We start from the raw sequence: 23,164 nt of genomic DNA, 5'->3' as shown, positions 1-23,164 counted from the left end.
TTTGATACCATGTTGCTACATGTTTGACAGAGGTGGGGTGGGGGGGTTGTCAGCTATGGAGAACTGTGAGTGGGATGCACTCACTGGCATGTAAGAAAACTTCTGTATTTCTCCAGGTAAGGGAGAGAAAGTCAGTGCTTCCTAAATTCCCATTTCATCTGGTTGCTCACAAATCTGAAAGAGTTGCATAAGACTTCTGAAAATGACCAGTCCTAAACTTAAAAGAACCTAGAAGCAGCTTTACATAAACCAGTTGGGGAATCAACCAATTTGCATTAGAAAATCAAATGTACCAATGTCACTGTATCCCCTGGGGTTGTGGCAATCTCCAACCGCATTGCCAGCGTGAGTGCTTACTCCAGGGCTGACGCCAAGGGAAAGCTGGTGACAGGCTACCTGCCCTGTCTCAGTCAGTCAGTCACGTAAAATGCACGTTTTGGCGTTGGATCCATGTAAGACAGAGCAGCTCCCACATGTGGCAGAAGCCTGGCTCACCTGGGAAGGTGGGGGTGACTTGGGACTTCATGCTGCCTTGCTGTTGGAGTGAGGCACGGGGGGAGTCACTCATATGCACTATGGGCAGCCCAGTCTTGGGACAGTGTTGCCTGAAACCATGAGAGCTCACCCAGTGTGGTCAGTGGGCTATGGAGGAGTTGGTAGCACAGAGGAAAGGTAACAAGGGATCAAGATGTCCTGGGAAAAAGAGCATCTCTGAGCTGGGAGCTTAAAGGCAAGGCTGCTCCTGCAGTTCCTGGGTCCCTGACCACGCTGCCAGGAGTGTCCACACTAAATAGCACTTTAGTCTGGACCAAGAGGGAGTTTTGGACCTCACCTGCTTGTCCTAACTGAAGTGCCAAGGTTTGCATCATGGACAGGAGTCAGAGCACGGGAGCTGGAGCCCTGTTACATGAAATGAATTTTGGTGGTGCTCTCCAGCACTGCACCTCATGTGCTGCAAGCACTAACGGGCATCTGCATCCCTGAGACAAAACTAGAGCCCCGAGATGCCTGTGGCGTGGAACAGTTGTGCTGTGAGGTCTGCTCCTTCGGCAGAGGCACACACGGGCAGGGTAAGAACTGTCTGACAGGAGGGAAGGAGCCCATGGCAGTTTTATCATGAGGATAAATGGGTTAAATGTGGCTTTCTCTCATTTATGTTATCCGCATCTCTGTAAAGTTTATTAACTGTGGTATTTATTCTAAATTTTGGAAATAAATACTTTTTTCCCTTGTATCTAAATCTAGCTTGAACTAAGAGTAAATTTGGCAGCACAGCATTGTCACAGCACTAGCAAACTAGTAGGCTGCAACAAAGCTTTTACCATCCCATTGCAGGTTAACTTCAATAAATAGTTCCCATGCCTTGCTCTGGCATAGCCATCAATCCCCCACAAGGTTTCCTAAGGTTCATCTACTGTCCATACTGGTGCCTCATCCTCTTCAGGCCAGTCCCTCTGCTTCCTGCCTCTGCTACATCCTTCTCCTTGTCTCTCCTACCTCCAGGGCACTTGCTCTCCTACCTCTGCTTCTTCCAGGTCTCTCAGCATTAGCTATACCTCTTCCATATGGTCCTTAGAGCTATTTAACTATTTAGCAGGAACCAGCCACAGCTGCACCTTATCCACATCAGCCAACCCACCGCCCCTGAAGCCAGCCCACAGCTGTATATTGTTAATTAACCCAGCTTCATTCGTCTGCACAGCATTTCAATCCTACAGGTTTGTTCATCCTTAAGACCGTGGCACTAAAAAACTTTGGTGTATCCTGTACCTTAATGCCCTCCTCCCACACGGGTCAGTTCCTCTGAACTACAGCATCTGGGGTAGGAGTTACTGGTACAGAAGTTGGCGGAAGAAAACAGAATAGATTTTTATCCAAAAAGCCCTTCAGCATGTGCAGTAGTGGAAGCAAGCCTGACTCCTGAGGACTGCACAGCAGCACATATGTTCAAAGGGAGAAAGACAACTGGAAAACCGCAGGGCTCTTGCCTTTAAAATCTATTCTAGGTAAAATATGTGCTTGCTCAAAATATGTGGGAGTAACAGACATAATATTTGTCAAATAAGGCATAGCTTGTCCTCTGATGACTTTTTCAGAACAGTAGTTTAACCCTTTGCTATGTAATTGCTGTATTTCATGGATTTCTAGATTTGATGCACTTCTTAGAATGAAAATACATTTTAAAAGTTGCTGAAAAACATAATTATAAATACTACAGCATACTTTGTGATTTGATCCAGAAGGAATGCTCTCACATACAGACTGCTGCCATTTAATGACAAAATATTCTGCAGGGAATGATACCTAAGAGGGCAATGCCACAGCAAGGGCATGAAATCGGAGCAGGAATGGTTACGTCTGCTTGCTGTGGTTACCAGCAATTGCCTCCCTGAGGCGGAGGAAGAAGAAATGCAAAATAGAATGCAGATCTATACAGCTGAATAGCAAATAAGCAACTAGAAATCAGTCCCAGCACTGTAAGACTACGGGAGAGGAAGCTGCATTCACGGTATGTGGCATTCCAGTCTCCTCCAGCGTTATTTACCAGGGACAAGGATCTCAGACACACTCCGGGATTTTTATGGCTCCTGTGTGGCAGCCCCAGGAGCAGTGATGCCAATTTCCCACTCCCAATGGGAATGACAGCAGGAGTGAAAAGCTTGCACTGATTTGCTGGAATTTTACTGGTTTGTGACTCTGACAGCCAGATGCAGTTGACACATAAAAAAAAGTCAAAGATGGTGTTTACTGCTGGCACCATAAGTTTTTCAGGCTTGAAAACAAAAAAGAAAGGAAATAAGAAACATCTGGTTCTAATTAAGGCTTGAAAGAAATGGAAGAAAGCAGAAGAAACATATCTAGTCACTCAAGAATGGTTTTTTCCCCCTGCAGCTGCATCACATATACAAATTTGCAATAAGGTTTTATTTCAGTTTGATTATTCTATTATATAAACATGGTTTAACATTTTCATAAATAAAAGTATACTATCCTTTAGGCTGTACTTATTGATTTGTTTTTGTTTTGCCATCTGTTTCCTTATGCCATTTGTTTTTTCTTTAAGGTTTGTATGAAGTATTCATGTGAAGTTAGAAGTTCACAATCTTTTTTGCTCACAATCCTACTTCCATTTCCTAGCTGACAAACCGTCTTCCATGTGCAAAGCTGGGCTTGCAACCCAAGGTTTTGGACTCGGGGTGTTTTCTGTATCTAAACAACATGCTGCTCAAAGATGTCCATGATGTTGTTAGCTATGTAAAGGAATGAAGCAAGGATGTTTCCATTGAACAGAAAGGGCAACGTCAGCAACCACAAGAACGAATTCTTATTGCACTCCTACTTTGTTTTTTAAAAACCTCTGCAAGTATGTGAAGCCCCTGCTGTCATCTAGCAGCGTTTCCACTAGCAAAGGTCCCAGATCTGCGATTCAGAATCTGGGTATGCTTTTAATATGCTGTAAACCTCCGACTTGGTGCTATATTGGATATAGCTTAGCTTAAAGTTGCTAAACTATCCTGCAACTCAGTCGCCCCACCTGCAAGGTGCGGGCTGCCCAACGCGCGCCGGGCTCTGCTGTGCTCTGGGCAAGCCCCGCGCAGGGACGGGCACCTTCCCTGTGCCTCGGACCCAGCTTTGAACGCTTGGCCCTTCCAGCCCAGAAGAGCAAACGTTTCACTGCTTACGGCAAGGGTGCCAGGCATTCCCTGTGAGCAGCACCAGGAGATGTCTGGCTCCAGCCGAGCGCTGAGCTGGCTCACAGCCCCACAGCAGTGGGACAGCCGGCCACGCAGCCGCCAGGGCTAGTGGGCAACCCTGCCACTGCTTCCTCGCCCGCGGGGCGGCCGGCGGTGGGGCGATGGGGACAGCCCTGCAGCTGTGCCACCCGGCCCCCACACGGCTGCTCTGGCCAGGCGAGGGGGCACCTCTGCCGCTCGGCCCACACAGCCCCATTTCTGCTCCCCAGGTGCAGAAAGCCTACCAGCGCCCCTGCAGCGCCCATTTGGGGGGGGGGGGGCGGTGTTGCAGTTTGGCATTGTACTGAGTTAGGGGACTCGGACATCCCCTCTGTGCCAGGGAGACGGCTGTTTCCTCTCACCCTCGGACCCCCTCCTAGCCACGGGCTACGGGCTACGTGCCACAGCCCCCTGCGCCCCCATCATGTCCCAGCACTGCTCCCGGCGCTGAGCATCTCTTCCCTTCTCTGCTTTCTGTGCTAGTGACGGTAACCTAGAGAGGAAGGAGCTAGTACAAGAGACACGCCGGCGGGCAGGCTGACCTCTGGCCAGACAGAGCTGTGCCCAGGGGACAGCAAAAACCCCTTCTGTCCCAGCGCCAGCCCTGCTGGGTGGCACAGCCTGGCTGGGATGGAAACCCCCGTGAGCAGGCTGGTAAGACCTCTGGCTGTCTGAAGAAGCATATTAACAATTTTGGAATTCCCACTTGTAAACGTAATCTTAATTATTTCAGCATTTCCTCAGTCTTTCCTGTGTCCTTAGGCGCTTTCCTCAATAGTGTCTTGATCACTGAAAATCAGGTGTTTGATATTTTCCATATCAATTTTTTGACTATTTTTATGAATATTTTGCAGATTGCCACCAATGAGATTAAACATATACCTTATCCTACACATCTTTTTCCTTGACAAGAAGAAAAAGCATCTTAATGATCTATAAGGCATTAAAGAAAGAGCAGTATCTAGCAGTATCAGAGGCGTCTAGTGGCTAGACCATTGGGCCACATCCCAAGAGCCCTTTTTTTGACCGGATTTCTGTACACCCTTGGCATATCACATCAGGTTTTTGAACCCTGTTTCTACAACTGAGATGGAAGTGCTTTGATAATTAAAAAAGCCAAACAAACCTCCTTTCCCCACTAATGAAGAACACCATGTAAAAGCCAGGTACTGTTCCTACTGACATGCAGGGGATTCCTCCACTGATCACTAGTGATAAAAAAAGACAGTATTTATTCCTATTAGTTCTTTAAATAGCTCTATTTGTCTCTTCACTTTGACTGTAATATTAATTTCTTAGCTTTTAATTTGTCAGTGGGAGACATGCTAGCACACGGAAGAAGATGCTGGTTTTGGCAGTTCTGGTGGTGCAACTTTTCTTTCCGCTTCACTTTTTGCTTGTGCCTTTTACCTGTTCTCTTTTTCTTCCTGACTCCTTTCTGGATGAATCAGATGTCCTGGGAAACCCAGATTTTATTCCCAGCTGTGCCAGTACCTGCTGAGTGACTACATTTATTGGTGGGGGCGCATAGAGGGGATGCAACAAGGCTCTGCACTGCCTGTCCAAATCATGCGGTATGGAAATGCCATTTACTTTCCTGAAAACGCGTGCCGAGTGCTGATGTAGGCCAGCCCTAATACAGTCAGCATTTCTATCTCCTTTCAGCACAAGGGGAATGTTGCTGCAGAGGACAGACCTCCTCCTCATCTTGCATGGCTCTGGCCCATGCCAGCCAGCATCCCCCAAACCACCTGCAGGTCTAGCTTGAGGATCGGAATCAGTTCCCAGGACGCTATATATACATACACATATATAGATATATGGGGATGCCTTGCCTGGAGGGAAGAAAGGTTTGCTGGCATGGCTCTGAGCTGTGCAGAGCACTCAAATCACCGGCTCTAGCCCTTATCAGGTAAATGTATCTGGGTGTCTGAGCTGGGCCATTGCCCTAGAGCAAGTAGAAGACTTGTCATTTAACACCTTGATAACTGAAATGTTTTACTGGGTGGAAAATGATAGAAGTAATGGCGTGCTACTCCACCAAAACTTTTTTTTTTCCAAGTGGAACAGAAAATGTTGAAGTTCTAGCAGTAGACAAGTAGTTAATGATTTATTCATCACAAAGTTATGAATGTGTAATACCATTTTATAGCAGAGCAGACAGTCTGCACCACAACATGCCTTCACTCCACTGGGACAGAGTGTTGGTTGGAGTTGCCTGTTGTGTGGTAACCGTGACCCTTTGGGTGCTGTGTATTTGGCAGCTTGTTCTCAGGTTTAGAGCAGGTAAGAAATATAATTCTACTCCATTTGAGCCCTATTTGAGCTCTTTGGGTTCTTTTTCCTTTCCTTAAGTATTTAAACACAAATGCTGATAAACATTAATACATCCATGCTGTGCGCTTCTTAGGTGTAAACATTTTTCTTCTTACACTGATGTTTAAAGAAGCACCCCAAACTTTGTGTTCTGCTATAAAACAGAATAGGATGAGAAAGAGTGTCTGGAGTATTTCCTTAAAACGTGTTTACACTGTACATGATTCCTTTCAAAGCTTTGAGAAATGTCTTGAAATTTTCTTACTCTTCCAGTAGAAATCTGATTTCTTTTTCAAAAGACAACTCTAGCTAGTCTAGTAAATTATGTTTTAAAAAGGAAACATTCAGCTTTATATACATTTGTAAGTTTGCATGCATATAAGCAAAACATGCTGTACAGCACCTGTTCACGTTTTCGTTACAACCTGCATTATAGAAAAATTTATTGAAAGAATATTGCTTTGCATACTGGTAAAGAGATACTGGTTTACGTATTCTACACCTGCAAATCAGGTCAATGCACCCTTGTAAGACACTTCTGTGCACAAACTTGGAGCAGAAAACTGGTCAGTGTTTCCTCTGAGCAAAATACTCACTATATTGACATGATACAAAATCGTGCATGGACCTATATTCAAAATTTATAGAAAGAATCAGACCTTCCTGGCTGCTTGTCCAGCAGGAAGTCAGGTGTGACTGGATATGACTGGAGACCAGGAAGCCTAGGGAAAAGGTCACATGAGGACACATCAGTTTAGATTTTCTTCAAGAGATTTGTCAGATGTTTGTAAGCAGGGAACATACCTAAGGCCAAGAAATGGCACATAAGTAAACAGTAATTATTTAACACACTTCAGTAATAATCTACCTTTGCTAATATGTGTATGCCCAGCGCTTTGTTTGACTCGATGGAGCTAAACCCAGATGAGATGGGAGTTAACTCTCAGTGCAGCTTGGGGGTACCTCTGCTTATGCCTGGGATTTAGCAAACGAGCAAACGAGCTGCTAGGAACTGGATTTAAACTGCAGCTACTCAGGGGTGGAGAACACCTCCATGCCCACCCGAAGCATTGCCTGTTGTGCACAGTGGTAGTGTTTCTTCTTTATTTCAGCTTTAACCACGAGTATTAGCATTACCAGTTCCCATGATGTTTGATTAAAAAAACCCCAAGGGTTCATGACGACATAGTATTATGCAAAAACCTTCTAGTTTTAGTTTAAAAATATATATGGTCAAAATCAATGTGACTCTTGAGGTGATTAATGTCTGCAAAACTTAAAAGTCAAAGACAAATAAAAAGAAGATGTTTTCTGAATCTTAAAATAAAACCAGAACAACTCCATGATTTTAAGTCAATGCCACAATTACTGCAGCCTGATGAGTTTTACTGTGTGGGGGGTAGGCATGACTGCATTAGTCAGCTCAGGAATTCGTATTTGTGAAAGACAGATTTCCCTCTGAAAAAAGAAAAAAAACCAAAACCTGCTTTACAATGGTACATGAGACCTTGAACAGTAGGTTAAGAAAAGTTACCAGCAAGGACTAAATAGAGCCACAGTTTCGACCAGCATTAACAGATCCTGCGAGCATCATGTCCCTGTTACAGAGGGACTCTTTTGGGCTAGGCAAAGGTAAGGCTGATGCTCTGCTGCATGGGCAGCACGGCAGCTGTGTCTGCTGTGCCAGCTTCATGCTTTTCTGTTGTGTTGCTTTCAAAGGACTCCCAGCCCTGCCTTCCTTCTCACCTTTCCCTTTTCCTAACGCTCCTGCAGCTGAGAGGCAGTGCCCGCAGACACCCCACGCCAGCCCCACTGCGGAGCGTGCCCCAGCTGCCCCCTGACCCCCAGCAGGCAGCCCAGGCTCTGTGCATCCACACTAGTTCCACGGTCCCCTGTGCCAGATTATCCTGCTGGCACCGTCTGCCTGCCTGGCTGCTTCGAGCACGTGTCCACCAAGCAAGGCAGAGGCTCGGAGCTGTGCCACAGGTTCCCCAGAATTTTGTGGGTTCCCAATTCAAAGAAAGTGGGTGAGCCCCGGGGGCACTCCTCTGCCTCTTGGCCCCATGTGCCACACACCTGCCTGGCAGGCGAGCAAATGCTGCTGGGCAATGGGGCAACAGCTGCCCCCCAGACACCCACCTCCCCCAGACACAGCCTCCTCCGCAGCTGCTTAGCTTGGGCCACCCAGAGCTCAGTTGCTGGAGTAGTTTTCCTTTCCCTTCTGTAAGATTTCCAACTGAGAGACAACGTGTTTTGCAAAGCTGATGGCTAGTGGAGACGTTACCCAGTGACAGATAGATGTTATTCCACTATCATCATAGACATCCGGCTGTGATGTGGCTGAGACAGCCTGAAACACAAATGCTAAATAGCAACAACATGAGCAAAAGCCAAGTGATGCGTGCCAAAACCAGAATTACCCCTGCCACGTGGCACATCTCCTATAGTTTGCAATAATATTCCAGTTATATGAATCCCATTAAAAAGTAAGAAGTTGGGCAATCTTTTTAGTTTACAGTCAGAACATCAGAAATAGACAACAGCACATGTGTTCCTGACAGCCCTGTTTACTATTTAATTTTCTGGCTTTACTCTATTTGTCAGCACTGCAAAACACAGGCACCGGCATTTGCCAGGTCCAACGGCAGTCCTCATCTCCAGTTTTCTGCATGATTTCAATGTACACACTGTGCCCAGCGCTCAGGTGCACACTTTCCACCATGAACCTTATGGGAAGGGATCCCAGCTCCATCCTTCACCTGGGGACTGGGTGAAATTGACCGTGAGGAAGCCTTGGCCATGGACATCCCCCAGGTCTTAGGCTCATCTTTCAGAGCTTGAGGTCCATCAGCTCCTTCCCTGTTGAATTTTCTGCTGCAGAATACCCCTTAGCCACTCAAGATTTGCCAGTCTTTTTAAGAAAACTTAACATTTTCAGAGCTCACCAAATGCAGCAAATACCATGATGTATTCAGAAATTTCTAAGACTGCAATTTCTCTGCTATTGCTTATACTGTGCTTTTTTGTTCCCTGAAGCTGTGGCAGCCTACCTGGGACAAACCCGACAATTTCTGCCAAAAGACGGAATAAAAATGGGCTTTTATCCTGGAGTGTGTGTAGAGGCTATGGCTGAGATTGGGGCATGGGTTTTATCTGCTTTACCCTATAATGTCTGTCTTAAACGAGAGTCCTCTGCTGTAGAAGAATGGCTGCAGAAGCATGGCCTTAGAATCTCTGAAGATCTGCACAATCCAGGCCTGGTATCAGAATAGGCCTGTAATCAGAACTGTACTGAAGTTGCTGTGCTGAAGTTAACAAGAAAGGTAGCCTTGAGCTATTCTTGAATCCTGAGACCAAGTAATTATGTTGTGCCAACAGGCCGTGGCTGTAACAAGCTACAGCTGCTGGGAAAGCAGGTGCAGGGCCAAGAAAGATAGGGAGCGGTATGGGAAAATAAGGAGTAACAAACTACAAGGCTGAAGCATAGCAACACAATTAGCTACATGGATAGAATGCTTATTTTAGTCATGATAATTAGGGGTGTGAGAACCGCGCACGTTTAGAGACTACTAACCAATTATATTTCTGCTTTACGAATATGCATGTGTATCGGTTCTATATAAGTAGTGTTAGAAACTAATAAAGTTGAGCAAGATGCATAACTCATATTGAGCGTCTTCTTGACCCCGGTGAACCCTTCTTCCAACACGCTGCCTGATTCTTGGATGCGTGAGTACCCTTGTCTTGTTACCGTCCTGGATCCCTCAGCACCTGCAGTCTGGGGACTTCTTGCTCTTGTGAAGTCCTGCCAAAGTAATCTGGGCTTTCACAGGTTTCACAGGTTCAACTTCTGGACTTCTGGAGCTTCCCGCTTGCCCAGCAGCTGCACAAAACTGCGTCTACCCACAGTGTTGTGGGAATGCAAATTCATGTCCGAAAGCTTTGACCCCACATCCACGCCATCTTGCCCACTAGGGGCAAGGAGGGACTGGTGACTGAGTGTATGGGTGAGCCTGTGGCTCAGGTATTTTTTAGTTGAAGCTCCAAATAAATCAAGTTTCTTTCTTTCCTTCATCAAATTACATAGACACATGCTTTTACATATGTGTTAATGAATCTATATCTATATCTATATCTATATCTTGGTTCTTGATTTATACAGGCACGATGGAATCTATGGTACCTCTGTGCTTCTGCCTCAGCGGCGGTGTCCGTCAGGATGGAGCCCATGTGCGCCCAGAGGAGTGGCTGGGATGTCTTTGTGAGACAGGGCAGTACAAGCCAGGCAGCATGGGCAGCCGGTGTCATTTCTGGGACATCCCCTGGTTTGGGAGGCCCCTGATCTTTCTCCCCTGCCCAGACCTGCTCAGCAGGGTTGGATCTGCTGGCAGTGATGTGGCTTTTCTTGCCAGGTGAGGCCGTACCCCTCACCCTCTTCTGTTGCTCTTTCAAATGAGTTATATGTCTGGGGAAGACATTACAGGTTTCAACTGTCTGTGGCCTGTTTCTTGCCAATTTGGCCTTGGTTTGAATTCCTCTGTATGAAGATCACAGTGACTTGAAAACCTGATTCAGACCTCAGTGGCCAGTGTTGCTGTGTCTGGATCTGCTGGTATTTAGGGGACACTGCCCACCTCAGCAGCCTGCAAGCAATGCCTGTCCTCAGCTCCTGCTGCCACTGGCACTGGGTGTGGATGGGTCACATTCCCTGTGCCTGGCACAGCACTGGCTGACTGGTGTCAGCCCCCCCTCAGCCCTGCTCCGCCGTCACTGGCGGGTGCTCCCAGCTGATGCTCGCAGGGTGCTGGGCCACCACGCATCTCCAGAGCTGGTAGGATGCCCAGCTCATGCCTTCCAGGCCAGCAGCCCACACTGTGCCCAGTGTGGCACATAGATACGCCGACATGTGTCAGGTGCACCTGTGTCAAACGAGCTCACACGTTTGGTCAGAAGGATGTCAAAAGAGCTGCAGCTTATCCAGGAAAATTTTGTTGGTGAAGACCAGGTACATAGAAACTGCAGGTCTCCTGTGCCATTTCCCTTATGGCAGGGTGGGTAGCACATCCAACAAACAATGACAGATTGGATGGGTTCATGATGGATGGGAATGTTTGGGCAAATGTTTTGGAAAAGTTGGCTTAAATAAAATAATCACAGCTGGGATTTCAGCACTGGAAACAAACCATTGTGATGACTCTGTAATTCCCTATGTTCACTCCTCTGGTATTTTGTATGGGATTTACTGAGAATTGCCTTAAAGAATAGAATTTACTAACTGAAGCTACTAAAATACATGAAGTAAGAATGTTTGGACAGGCATCATTAACTTGAAAAAATAACAAATGTTATTGCATTTACAAAATCTGAATTTTAGTCTCTTTTCCTGAGGAATGTTTATACTGCCCACCTGTCCGTTGTTCCACCTTCCTGGCAACTTGCTGACCAGTTCCAACTAAATTCACTAGGTGGTTACAGGTCTTAAAGTTCTTGAGATCTTATGAGTTTTGCACATTTAACTAGCTGGGTACAGAAGATCAACCCTGTAAGTCCCTCACTAGAGAAAAAGGCAGGGAGCCTCACTGTGGCGATGAGGAGGCTGGGGCCACATGGCCAGCCAGCCCAGCTGAGCCACTAAGATACACAGCTCTAAACTACCCGTGGCATTTCTCCTCTCCACCAGCTAGCAAAGTAAATATGTATATTTTAGGTACTGGGAATCTAAAGGTGGATGTAGGACACAGAAGTGGGGGGAGTGAGGTGGGATGGGGCATGGAGTGTGGCAACGTAGTGCTGGAGGTGTTGGGGGAGCTGAAGGGAAGCGCAGCGGGCTGTTGGGGTACAGAGGAGGTGACCTACTTTACTGCCAGCAGGTGACAGCAGGGTATATAGGGTAGGCAACTTCTCTAAACCTATTATTTTTGTTCCAATGTTGATGGAAAATTTCCACTTGGCTCATATTTAATTCCTTTTGTATATGATGTCATGGCTACTTTCCTTCACAGACTATGACAAAGGGCCTGGGTTTCTTCCCACTTGTGGCTGCTTTGTTTGTGGCTGCTTTGTTTGTTTCTTTAACTCTGGAGCAATTCTACTGAGGTCAGAATATTTGCAATAGATTTGAGATTTGCATCAGCAGGGGAAAAGGTACCAAACAATTTTATTTCTTTTGACAGTTCGCATCCAAGTAGTATGGATATGCATATACACCATCCCAAAACACTTTAAGATCAAGGCTTGAATAACTAAAAAGATTAAAAAATAAAGCTTGAATAGATACTCATGTATGAATGCATATGTATTCATGCATGAATGTAGCAACTTATTCCTGGGTCTCATCCATAAGAAGGAAGGCAGGGTCACCACAAAAGTAGTCAAACCCATGAGTCTAGACAGGATTCATTCAAGACTGCTCAGTGACCTGGCCAGTGTCATGGTGGGGCTGCTTTCTGTCACCTCCGGTGATCATGGGAGGCCACAGAGAACGGAAAAAAGGCCAACATTATGCCCACCTTTCAGAAAGGCAAGGAAGGGGCCTGGGGGGACATAGGCCAGTCAGGCTTGCTTCAGGCCCCAGAAATATTGTGGAGCATGTACTCTTGCAGTCTGTTTCCATGCATGTGAAAGATGAGAAGAGGCTTGGGAACAGCATGGATTTACCAAGGGCAGATCTTGCCTGGCCAGCCTGGCTGCCTTCGGTATGAAGCAACTGGCCTGGCAGACAGCTGGAGGGCAGCAGGTGTAACGTACCTTGATTTTAGAGACACCTTTGACACCATCTCCCTTGGCATTCTTCTTTGGCCGGTGAAGATGTACAAGTTGGGTGAATGAACCATTAGCTGGGTTAAAAATTAACAGCCAAACTCAAAGGGTGGCAGTCAGTGACTTGTTTGGAACATTGTAAAAGTAGAGCAACCTGCTGGTCAATACCAGGGCCAATATCATGTAAGATCTTCAGCAAAGACCTGAATGATGACACAGCGTGCCCTCTCAGCAGATCTGCAGGTGATGCTAAATGTGGGGTGGGCAGAGGTATTGTTGACACAGTTAAAATGGCAGAGTTTCAATGCAGAAGAACCATGAGAAACCTGAGGATCGTGCCAATAGAAACCTCACAGTGTCCAACAAGGACAAGTGCCCATCTCCATGGTGCAGACCAGGAACTTGCTGGCTGAGGAGCAGCCCTGCTGGGAAGCACCTGGGAGTGGTGGTGGGTGCCAAGCTGGACATGAGCCAGCAGCATGTGTTCATTGCAAACAAGGCAGCTGTGCTCTGTGGAGCGAGACAGGTCGATGGACGCTGGTACCCTCCCCTTCCTGGCACTGGTGAGGAGGCACCACCAGGGAGTCTGTGCTCAGCTTTGCCCCCTGTGCCTGAAGCTAAAAAGCCTTGGGGAGGGTCCAGCAGGATGCAGTGAGGACGGTGTGGGGCTGAGGGCAGAAGATCCGCAGGGCGCATCGGAGGGAGCTGGGCTTGTTCGGTGCTGTGCAGAGGAAGCTGAGGGCAGAGCCCATAGCAGCCTCAGCGGAGTGGGAGTTGCAAAGACCATTGAATGTGAACTCTTCTGGGTAGCGGCAGGCGGCAGCAGTCATAAAGTGCAGTTTGGGAGGCTGAGACTGAGCACAGAGAGACATGTTTTTCTTAGAAAGGCAGTGTGTCACTGCAGCACATTTCCCAGTGAGGATGTGGAGCCTCTGCTTGGCCTTGATGCCCTCCAGACATTCCTGCCACCTCACACTTTGGAGACATCGTGCCCTACTGGTCACCTCCTGGCAAGTGAGGTTCAGGTATGGGGTGCTGTAAGGCAGACCTAACCTTTGCAGAGCCATGCATCCTTATTTGTTCATAACTATTTCTGCAGAAAGAAAGTATCATCATGTCATGGCAAACTGAACCCTACAGAAAACAAGACCCACAGAAAGTTAAGTGACTTGGCAAGGAAGCCTGTGCCAGAACACGGGGAACGCTCCAGGTCTCCTGAGCCCCCCCCAGAACCCCGACCATAAGCATGCTTCTTAGTCCCGCTAATGGGACACAGTCAGCTGAAATGTAGTCCACATTAGCAAAACCAGGATGTTGCAAATCCTAATACCAAGCACAAACTTTCTGCCTGTGTGCTGTAGTATTTTTTCCAAGTGTTTGCAGCACTGCAACGTAAATTTGTATTAAGTTATAGTGGTATGGCGTGACATGAGAATGCAACAGGCTGCCATACTGTGTCAGGCCATGGGTCCACCGTGCTCATCACCCTGCCTTCAGACACAGGCAGTACCAGGAGCTCAGACATGGCAGGGGCTGGGATGGCCACCCTGTCCCATTCCAGCAGGCAGCAGGGCAGCTGCTTCCTGCACCAGAAGCCACATCCAACCCATCATGGTTCAGAGTCAGCAAAGGACCATCCCCCACCAATTGTCCAAACCCCATTTGGAGCAAATGTGTATTTCCCCCCCTGCTGTATTCTGGGGCATTAGGTTACCAAACCTGATTTCTGTCTGGGTAACAAGACTCTGGAAGTGAAGCTTTATAACCTTTTACAAAATTTCTAGGAACGGGGCAGTGAAAATAAGATAGATGGGAAAAAATACGGGCTTTTAGGGTTTCAGTGACTTCATAAGTATCGCTTGTAGCAGCTCAGCAGCTTGGGTTTAGACAAGATTTACCCAACTGCTTTTATTTCATTATAGGGCAAAAGATTCAATGAGCTTCTGTTCTCTCAGTACTATTTTAATTTTGAAAATTGGTCCTTGTACTAGAAATATTTGATCTGATATATGGAGGTTTTTTCCTTCTGTGCAGTTTATTTCCGTGAAGCCAGTACTTGCGCAGTGAACACTTCTGAAAGCGTTATAAAACCCCTTACTTTTGAACAGATTATTGTTGGTAAATACAGTAACTCCAAAGAAAAATGCAAACCTGATACTGTGAATGGCATGTGGGTTTTCCTTCCATTTCTACTTCCCCAGAGGAAATGTAAGGTTTGTGAAAGTCGTCAGGTTACCAGAGCGGATGCGAGGTCAGTGTCTGAAGGCAGAACAGCACAGCTCAGGAGTGCAGATCTTCCCGCACAGCTTTCCACCTCAAATGCAGAGAATTTAAGGAACGCACACTGAGTTCTATCTGTGCCTGTCTGGGATGGGGCTCAGAGTCAGTATCTGCTCCTGAGCAGCGTTTTGACAGAAAATCTATTTATATACTACTATTTAGCATTAGGATTCAGGATGCTTTCCATCAGCTAGGGTTCCATGAACTGTCTCAGCTTTCAGAGACCTTGCAAAGGAGTAAGTGCTGCAGGGCTGCTCCATGAGCCCTTCGCATTTCTTTCAAGACATATAAACTGTTTTTCAGGGCATGATAAAAAGTCTTTCAGATAGCTCAGTGCTGATGCCTGTGCCTCCCGTTTAAGAGAGGTGTTTCTGCAGCTCTAGCGTAAATAAAGCTATCTGAATTTGACATGAATAATGTCAGCCACTCTAAGATTGTGTATACAAGTATAAAACATGTTCTAAAAAGAACAATAACTAGTTAAATAATTGATGAGCACTTGTAACACCGAAAGACAAATACGTTACATGCAAACGGAAAATAACACCTGATAGAGTGTCACACCCACAGTACAGTTTTAATTCCCAATGAGGGCATGTGTATGTGAGCGAGTGCTTCTGTACTAAATGCGTGTATTTCTGCTTTTACAAACTTACAGCTAACACTTCAATAGCAATCCAGATGTGTTCCAGAGAAGGAAGAACTCCTACTCTAGAGCCCCTGCCCCCTCCCCCCCCCCCCCCAATTCTGAATTGTAATAAAAATCTGGACTCCCTAGCCTCACAGGTAATCTTAAATTACTATTTAAACAGTGTCTGAGATTCTGCATCATCCTAAGGAAAAAAAAAAAAAGTGATAGGAAATTGAGGCAGGAAATATATTTGTGCTACATTTCTTAGTAGAAAGAAAACTGAAGAGCCAAAGTCTTTTTTCAGTGGCATTCTTGGCACATGTCTGCTTTGCCAATGGTCTGAATTTCTGGTGGTGATTATTTTATTTTGCTTGGGTTTGCCTGAAACAGCATCCTATTTCATACTTCAGTGGCCTGCAGTTTCCTCAGTCAGGTTCCCAGTTCCCAGCAAACACCTCTGAATGGAGGTGATTCCAGCCCCAGATCCCAAATCAGCGAGTGTTGGGAGAGTGGTCCACCGGAGTCAAGAAATTACTCAATATGAGTTATGCATCTTGCTCATCTTTATTAGCTTCTATATATAGCTTCTTATATAGCCTCAATACACAAGCATGTTCCCAAAGCAAATATATTATTGGTTATTAGCCCCTAAGCACGCGCTGCTCTCACACCACTAATTATCATGATTAGAACAAGCATTCTGTCCATGCAGCTATTTGCGTTAGCTATGTTTTAGCCTTGCGGTTTGCTACTCCCTTTATTCCCATTCCGCTCCCTATCTCCCTTGGCCTTGCACCTGTCTTCCCTAACAGCTGCAGCTTGTTACAGCCACGGCCTGTTAGTACAACAAAGTTACTTGGTCTCAGGATTCAAGAATAGATCAAGGCCACTTTCTTGTTAACTTCAGCACAACAACTTCAGCACAATTCTAATTCCAGTACACTTCTAATTTCAGGCCTATTCTAATTCCAGGCCTGGATTGTGCAAACCCTCAGGGGTTCCGTGGCCACGCTTCTGCAGCCATTCTTCTACAAGCAAGAACATGGAAGGGCTGCGGAGCAGCCTGGTGTGAGGGAACATGCTGTTATGCTGATGTGAAGCAGGTGACGTGAAGTGATGCTGGCACTGACACATTAGGAAGTCAGGAAAGAGTAAGAGTGAAGCCTTTCAATTCACTCCTGTGATCAGCTGGCCATGGACAGAACACTTCTGTCCCTCAAGAATGCAAATTCCAACACTCTTGTATGAGTGACAAACTTTTCTCCATAAAATCCACAAACACCTAAGCCTTGCTTTAAGGCTTAGCTCTGCCACATCTACAAAGCATAGAGAGCTGAATGGGACTAAGCACATTGTAGGCAGTGACAGCTTCTCTTCTGCTTCTGTGCTTCGTTTCTTTATCACTAGTCCCAATGGAAAAAAAAGCAAAAAAAAAAAAAAGCAGCAGCTCCAGTCCCTTCAAATATGAGAGGAGCCTTTCACCGTGCATTTCTGCCCCAGGATGGCACCTTCACCGGCCTGGATCACCCGCTGGGAAACCCTCGAGCTCAGCGTTGTGCCTCCCACACGCAGCCTTCGCCAAAGGGCTCAGATGTCCCATCCCCCCTGAAGTGCAGTCTTTACCGATACAATACTGATGGATACCGTCAGCAGCAGCTATTCTCATGCTACCAGGACACACCGCCAGGTGGCGACACAGGCTCACGCTGCCGCCGTCTCAGCGGGGTCTCGTCTCCCGCCGCGCGGCCACGGCGCCACCCAGCGAGTGCCCGGGCTGGGGGACACGGGGGTGTCCCGACAGTGACTGGGCTGGGGGACACGGGGGTGCCCTGGCAGTGCCCGGGCTGGGGGACACGCTGCCACTGACGGGGCTGGGGGACACGGGCAGGGGTACCCTGCCAGTGACCAGGCTGGGGGACGCAGGTGGGGGTGCCCTGCCAGTGACCGGGCTCGGGGACATGGGTGGGGTGCCCTGCTAGTGACCAGGCTGGGGGTGCGGGGACACAGGCGGCGGTGCCCTGCTAGTGACCCCAGCCGGGGCTTGGAAGGACTGTATTCCTTCTGAATCCTAACCCTCCCTTTGAAGCCAAGGTCATGATGAGAGTCGGAAGCCAGAACAGTGGAACTCGGTGTTCACCATGTGCTGTCCATTCGTGGCACACATGCAGATGTTCTTAAGTCAAATAGTATCATCCCCAGTAATTATAAATGCAAATTTCCTTCATCCCCGCGCAACACGTTCACCTTTCTTTCCTACCATTCTGAGCTTTATAAACACTTCAAAGCTGCATGGTTGAATTAGCCTTGATTTGATAGCTTCCCAGCATAAACAATTTGAGAACAATTTCGTAATTGAAGCCATCCATTTAAGCTATTCATTGACTGGATCAGAAAAGGGATGATTTGATACTGTCTGGTTGGTCTTCATAGCCTACAAAGGAAATTCTCCTGATATTTAGCAGATTTTCCACCTCTTTACGTCCTATTGTTACCTAGCTATACCTTCATGTAACACAAGGGTCCTCAAACTTTTTAACCAGGGGGCCGGCACGCGGATGAAGTGGCAGGACGTCATCTGCGGCTGCTTGGTTTCCCCCCCTCAACCCCCGGCGGGGGCGGGGCAGGGGGGGTCTGTAAATACCGGGGGGGTGGATTTGGGATCCTGGGGGGCCGTATCCGGCCCATGGGCCGTAGTTTGAGGACCCCTGATATAACATATAGCTAGTGCATAGCTTTTTTTGTGTTTAGTCTTTTAGGATACTATAGATGTTTATGTTCTACCCATCAAGCACTAACTGACTCAAACTGGACCCAACCAGTGCTTCTTGCAATTCCTATTGGTATCTCCAGCACCAGAACATTCCTTCTGTTTTTCTACATTTATTCCAAGCTCATGCTATAACGTACTGAAGTGCGGATAATGTTCTCGGCGCAGGTGCTGAGCACTGTGTTGAGAAGCATGATTATTGCAGATGATACTTCTCGAGTTCCTTTGACGGCTTTTCAAAAAATCCCGTTCTGGTTATTTAAGCTACAGGGGAAGGTGCACAGAAGTTTATTAACTCAGAAGCCCAATGACCTCAAGCCAAAAGGGAGGTCCTGCTGCTGTCTGCAGCTCCCTCATGGCAGGTGTGGAGAACGATGGGGCCAGGCTCTTCAAGGTGTGCAGCTTTAGGGGGAGCGGCAACAAACAGCAACATGGGAAATGCCAATTAGCCATGAGAAAGTGTTTCCGCCTGACACTGGTGAAATACAAGCAGATTTCTGAGAGAGGCTGTGAATACCCCGGGTGAGACTCGAGCAGCCTGGTCTCAGCCAGCCTTGCTGGGCTAGGGGACCTCCAGGGCTCCCTTGCAACCCAAGCTGCTCTGGGAGCCCATGACATCATTCCCTGGGAGAAGATCCAAATACTGTGCATTTGACATGAACAGAAACAATTGAGACCACCAATTATTTGTACATTTTGATTTTATGTGAGAATGTTATAAAAGTGATGTCTCTTTTTCCTTGTCTCATTTTCTTTCTGTCTAATGGCACTTTCCCAACCGTGAAGCTGCAGATTTCAGCAACTTCTCGGCTAATTGCAAGCAGCACACAAACCCTCATCCCCACGCCAGAGCAGCTGCCCACACAGAACATCTCGGCTGCTGCCAGCGGCGCGGGGCAGATTCCAAACAAGCCAAATGTTTCAGGAGACTCTCAGGTGGGACTCACTAAAACTGAAGAATTTTGTGGCTTAGTATTTGGGATATCAGTTCTGCCTGCCTCTATCAGCAGAAGGAGCACCCTCCTTCCTCTGAACTGGACACACCACCACAACCAGATGCATTCATTTTGCCTTTTAGCAGTTATTTAAGCAGCCTTGAGTGCATGCTTGTAGAATCACTGCTGGGTCAGTTCTCAGACCCGAGTGTAGATTTGTTTCTTATCAGTTGTTTAGACTTGCACATATCTGAAATTCTAATACGAGCATCATTTGATGTTTAAGTTAATAATTTAATCCTTACTGCCTAAATTAATAAGTGTGGTATTTATGAGCTCATTAGCACAAAGCTTGTGTTAGCTCGGATGGCAGCCTGTACTTCATTTGCTCTGCTGTGTGCACTTTCAAGTGATGCCTATTAAGTGTTTCTTACTTTGCCCATCCACTATGTAGCACACAGGGCATTTTATTTCAATTGCATTTGAATATTGTGCTTTTTCCTGCTTGTCTTGGGCATCTGTGGCAGTGATGGCTGCAGTGAGTTAACTCTTGGATGCCAACGAAACAGAATTCAAGCACAATAATCTTGTCAATGTTACAACAATTTATTTTTAGATGTAGTCAACTGCATTTTCCCTTCTGTTTCAGGATGAAAGTGGTTCATGGACAAGTCAGAACATTTTTCATGTTAAACTCCAATATACAACTTCATTGATGCAGTAGATTTATACCAATATAAACAATTTTGGCTGGATTCTTCTTCTTTGGAGAAATGATGAGGATAGAGAATCTGGAGAACCAAATCAGAGAGGAAGCTCGGAAGTGGAACGTGTAGCCGTATATTAACAAATAATGGTAGCTTTCATCCCACTCATTATTTCAATGCAGCCTCATGAAAACAATGGAGTAATTTTCTTTGAGTGGCACCATTTCACAGCCAAACATTGCAATCCAGTCTGCTCCACTGAAATTAAGCTCCTCTACAATTCTGTTTTTGGCATAGCGAAGTAAGTCTGTGTGTGTTGTTGGATTTACCTGGACAAGGCGGTATGTACCATAAATCCTAATGCATCCACTGCTGATTTCTGCAGACACAGCACTGGGATATTATCAGTCAACCAAAGTAGAAAAACAGGATTGGTGACCTCAGTACTGAAGTTCAGATACTGTTCAACATTATGAATATCAGAAAGTTCTTTCACCTACAGAAAACTGCAGCTGGGAAAATTTTGGAAGAATACTCACTAAAAATTTTCTTTGGAAGAAAGAACCCCTTATCCAATATTAACAATTACATTTTTTTTTATGCATGCTGGTGCTGTGCTGTGGTACAAGAAATGCACACATCAAATGAGCTGGATAATCTTATTTATAGATTAATGCACATGTACATGTAATGGCCAGAATGCTTTTGGTGTTTGGGACTTTTAAATTTGTTTTCTAAAACTGAGAATGCAATGAATCTTTGACCACACCTCCAGAGACATCAAGATCAAGAGCTAGTACATATGTACCCTGCCTGAAATCCAAAGACATCAACCATTTCAACTCAAATTACTACTACTGTCAGGTGTCAACCAGTACATATCCTCACACCTGCATACTGGGATAGTCTTTAATGGCATGGTCACATGGGATTTTTCCAGATGTCCATTACTTACACTCTGCAGTGCTCAAAGGATAAATTGGCCAGGAGGGAAAAAAAACCCACCAAAAGCTTATAGCTCCTCTGCTTCTTTTGCTGCAGAAGCTAGCGGGTGTGGGGGAGCTGAGCTTGGAACGTGTGCCTTTCTATGACATGATAAAAACCACAAGAGTTTCAGACTAGGCATCTGAAACCAGCTGACTCGTCCTCGGTCTCTCTGTATAGTGACAGTAGCATGAAGACATCACAGCAGGAGAGTATAGCAAAGGTGAAGTTTGTGGAGCGCTTGGGCATCATAACATTGAACATCACTGGTATACAGGCCCACAGGGAAATGAATAATTCAGTCCTCTCACCAGGGTTAGAGAAGACTCGAAGAGATAAATCGGGCCATCTCACACACCTAGCAAGGACAATAAACCCCCACACTGAATAGCTCTTTAACTGGTCACTGTCCTTTCTGTTCACAGTTTCAGACAACAATCCTGTGGGAAAACAGTGTGATAATGTGATTAAAGCCTTTATCATAGCGCCTGTATAGCATAACACTTCCCTCAAGAGAGCTAGATTGAATACAAAGCTTGTCTTAAAAAAAAAAAAAGATTTCGTCAATATTAAGTGCACAATTGTGACATTTTGTAGATATGAAGTTACATTAGTCTCTCTTGATGATCAACTCAGAGAGATATCAAGTAAGTCTCTCTTGACTGTAAATAAAAAGTATAAAATCAAGAACAAGATCCATTATATAAACTAGGATTTTTGCTTCCTCATTTAAGTAACAATTAAGACCAGTGATTTAAATCACTTAGATAAATCTCCCTAATTTGGTAGAAGAGTGCAAAAGAAATAAGAGTCCAAAAGTTGGATCTGAAGGCAAAAGTCCAGCCAACCTCTTTCATCCTCTGACTTCCTAGAAACTGTCAATGTTCCTGGTGTTACTGTTTCTTATTTAATGTTACTAAAAACATGGCCATCTGGTGTGTGCGTACATATTGGGATTCAGTATATTACTTTCCTTACTACCAGTATTTTTCCCCATAAACGACATTAAGAGAGGGTTAATAATTGTTTTCATGCTCTACCTTAGCAAAAATTGAAGATGACTCTCTTGAGATTCATGCAGAGTAGCTCTTCTTTACTTCTTAAACAGATTCTAAACCAATATCCAAATGAAAATCTTCTGTAAATAATGGATGTGTGAAATAGCATAGGCTTCTTCAAAGGCTCCAGTTTCTCTGGTATCTGCTGTCTGTAGCTACTTTTCTGTTTGCCTCTCCAAGGTTCATCAGACAATGGAAGAGTCATCTTTGTCCTGTATCAAAATGACAAACCCTTCCAGTCAAGGATCCACCAGAGTTGCCGTAGTTTCTTTACATAAATCACCTCTGGACACACTGGTGGGGGAAGAACAAGCATGTTGAACCAGCCTATGGTCCCAAGGTGAGCCTCCGTAAGAAATTCTATGTCCTGTTTGAACCGGCGCTGCCTTTGCCCACTGCCTGTCCTCAGGGCTTAGGGACCAAAGAGACACAAGCAGAGAGTGGGGGGTTTTGGCACACTGCCGTGATTTCTAGAAATAAGCAGTTGAAAGAGTTTGTGGGATATATAGGTGACATAAGTGAAGAGTATTTAGATAATGCGGCACAGAAAACATTTTTCAAATTTTGTATTTAACACCTGATGTTACTGATTCAGTACTGCTACGCTGGGATATTTGTCAAGACCAAGTGTGTTCATAAAAGCTTACAGGTATGCCAGAGTGGATTTGTCCTAGCACAGATTAGTCCTAAATCAAGAATGACAAAAGCCAAGTCCCTGGAGGACAATTTTTCTTTCTAGAAGACTAGCAAAATTTTTGAAAACAAAAAGTCAACATGACTGGCAGAGCCCAATACACCTACCAAGGAGAGTCCGTCCATTTTTCATGCTATCTTCTCGCTCCTGCTTCCAGTAAACATCATTGTGTGTTTTGTTTTGACTTCCTCCCCCAGGAACTGATTCCTGCTGTTACTGGTCTTTTGCAGGAAATGCTCTATGTGAATGCCCATTTCCCAAATAAATGAATTCTTAGATAATATTTGCTCATGTTTAGC

The 23,164-nt window shown here is 45.8% G+C and overlaps 1 protein-coding gene across 1 annotated transcript; it reads left to right on the top strand.

Annotated features, from left to right (window-relative positions):
• The first annotated feature begins 13,113 nt into the window (after positions 1-13,113).
• Positions 13,114-20,480, top strand: ADGRG7 (adhesion G protein-coupled receptor G7). The gene is given in 6 exon segments (XM_056329107.1): positions 13,114-13,372; positions 14,844-14,975; positions 15,748-15,875; positions 19,274-19,422; positions 19,936-20,024; positions 20,308-20,480. Coding segments are annotated over 6 exon segments (876 nt in total). The 3' UTR covers positions 20,427-20,480.
• Positions 20,481-23,164: the final 2,684 nt, after the last annotated feature.

This window comes from Falco biarmicus, chromosome 2, assembly GCF_023638135.1.
Source record: "Falco biarmicus isolate bFalBia1 chromosome 2, bFalBia1.pri, whole genome shotgun sequence".
NCBI classification, from domain to species: domain Eukaryota; kingdom Metazoa; phylum Chordata; class Aves; order Falconiformes; family Falconidae; genus Falco; species Falco biarmicus.
This window is presented reverse-complemented; position numbering and strand designations above follow the sequence as displayed.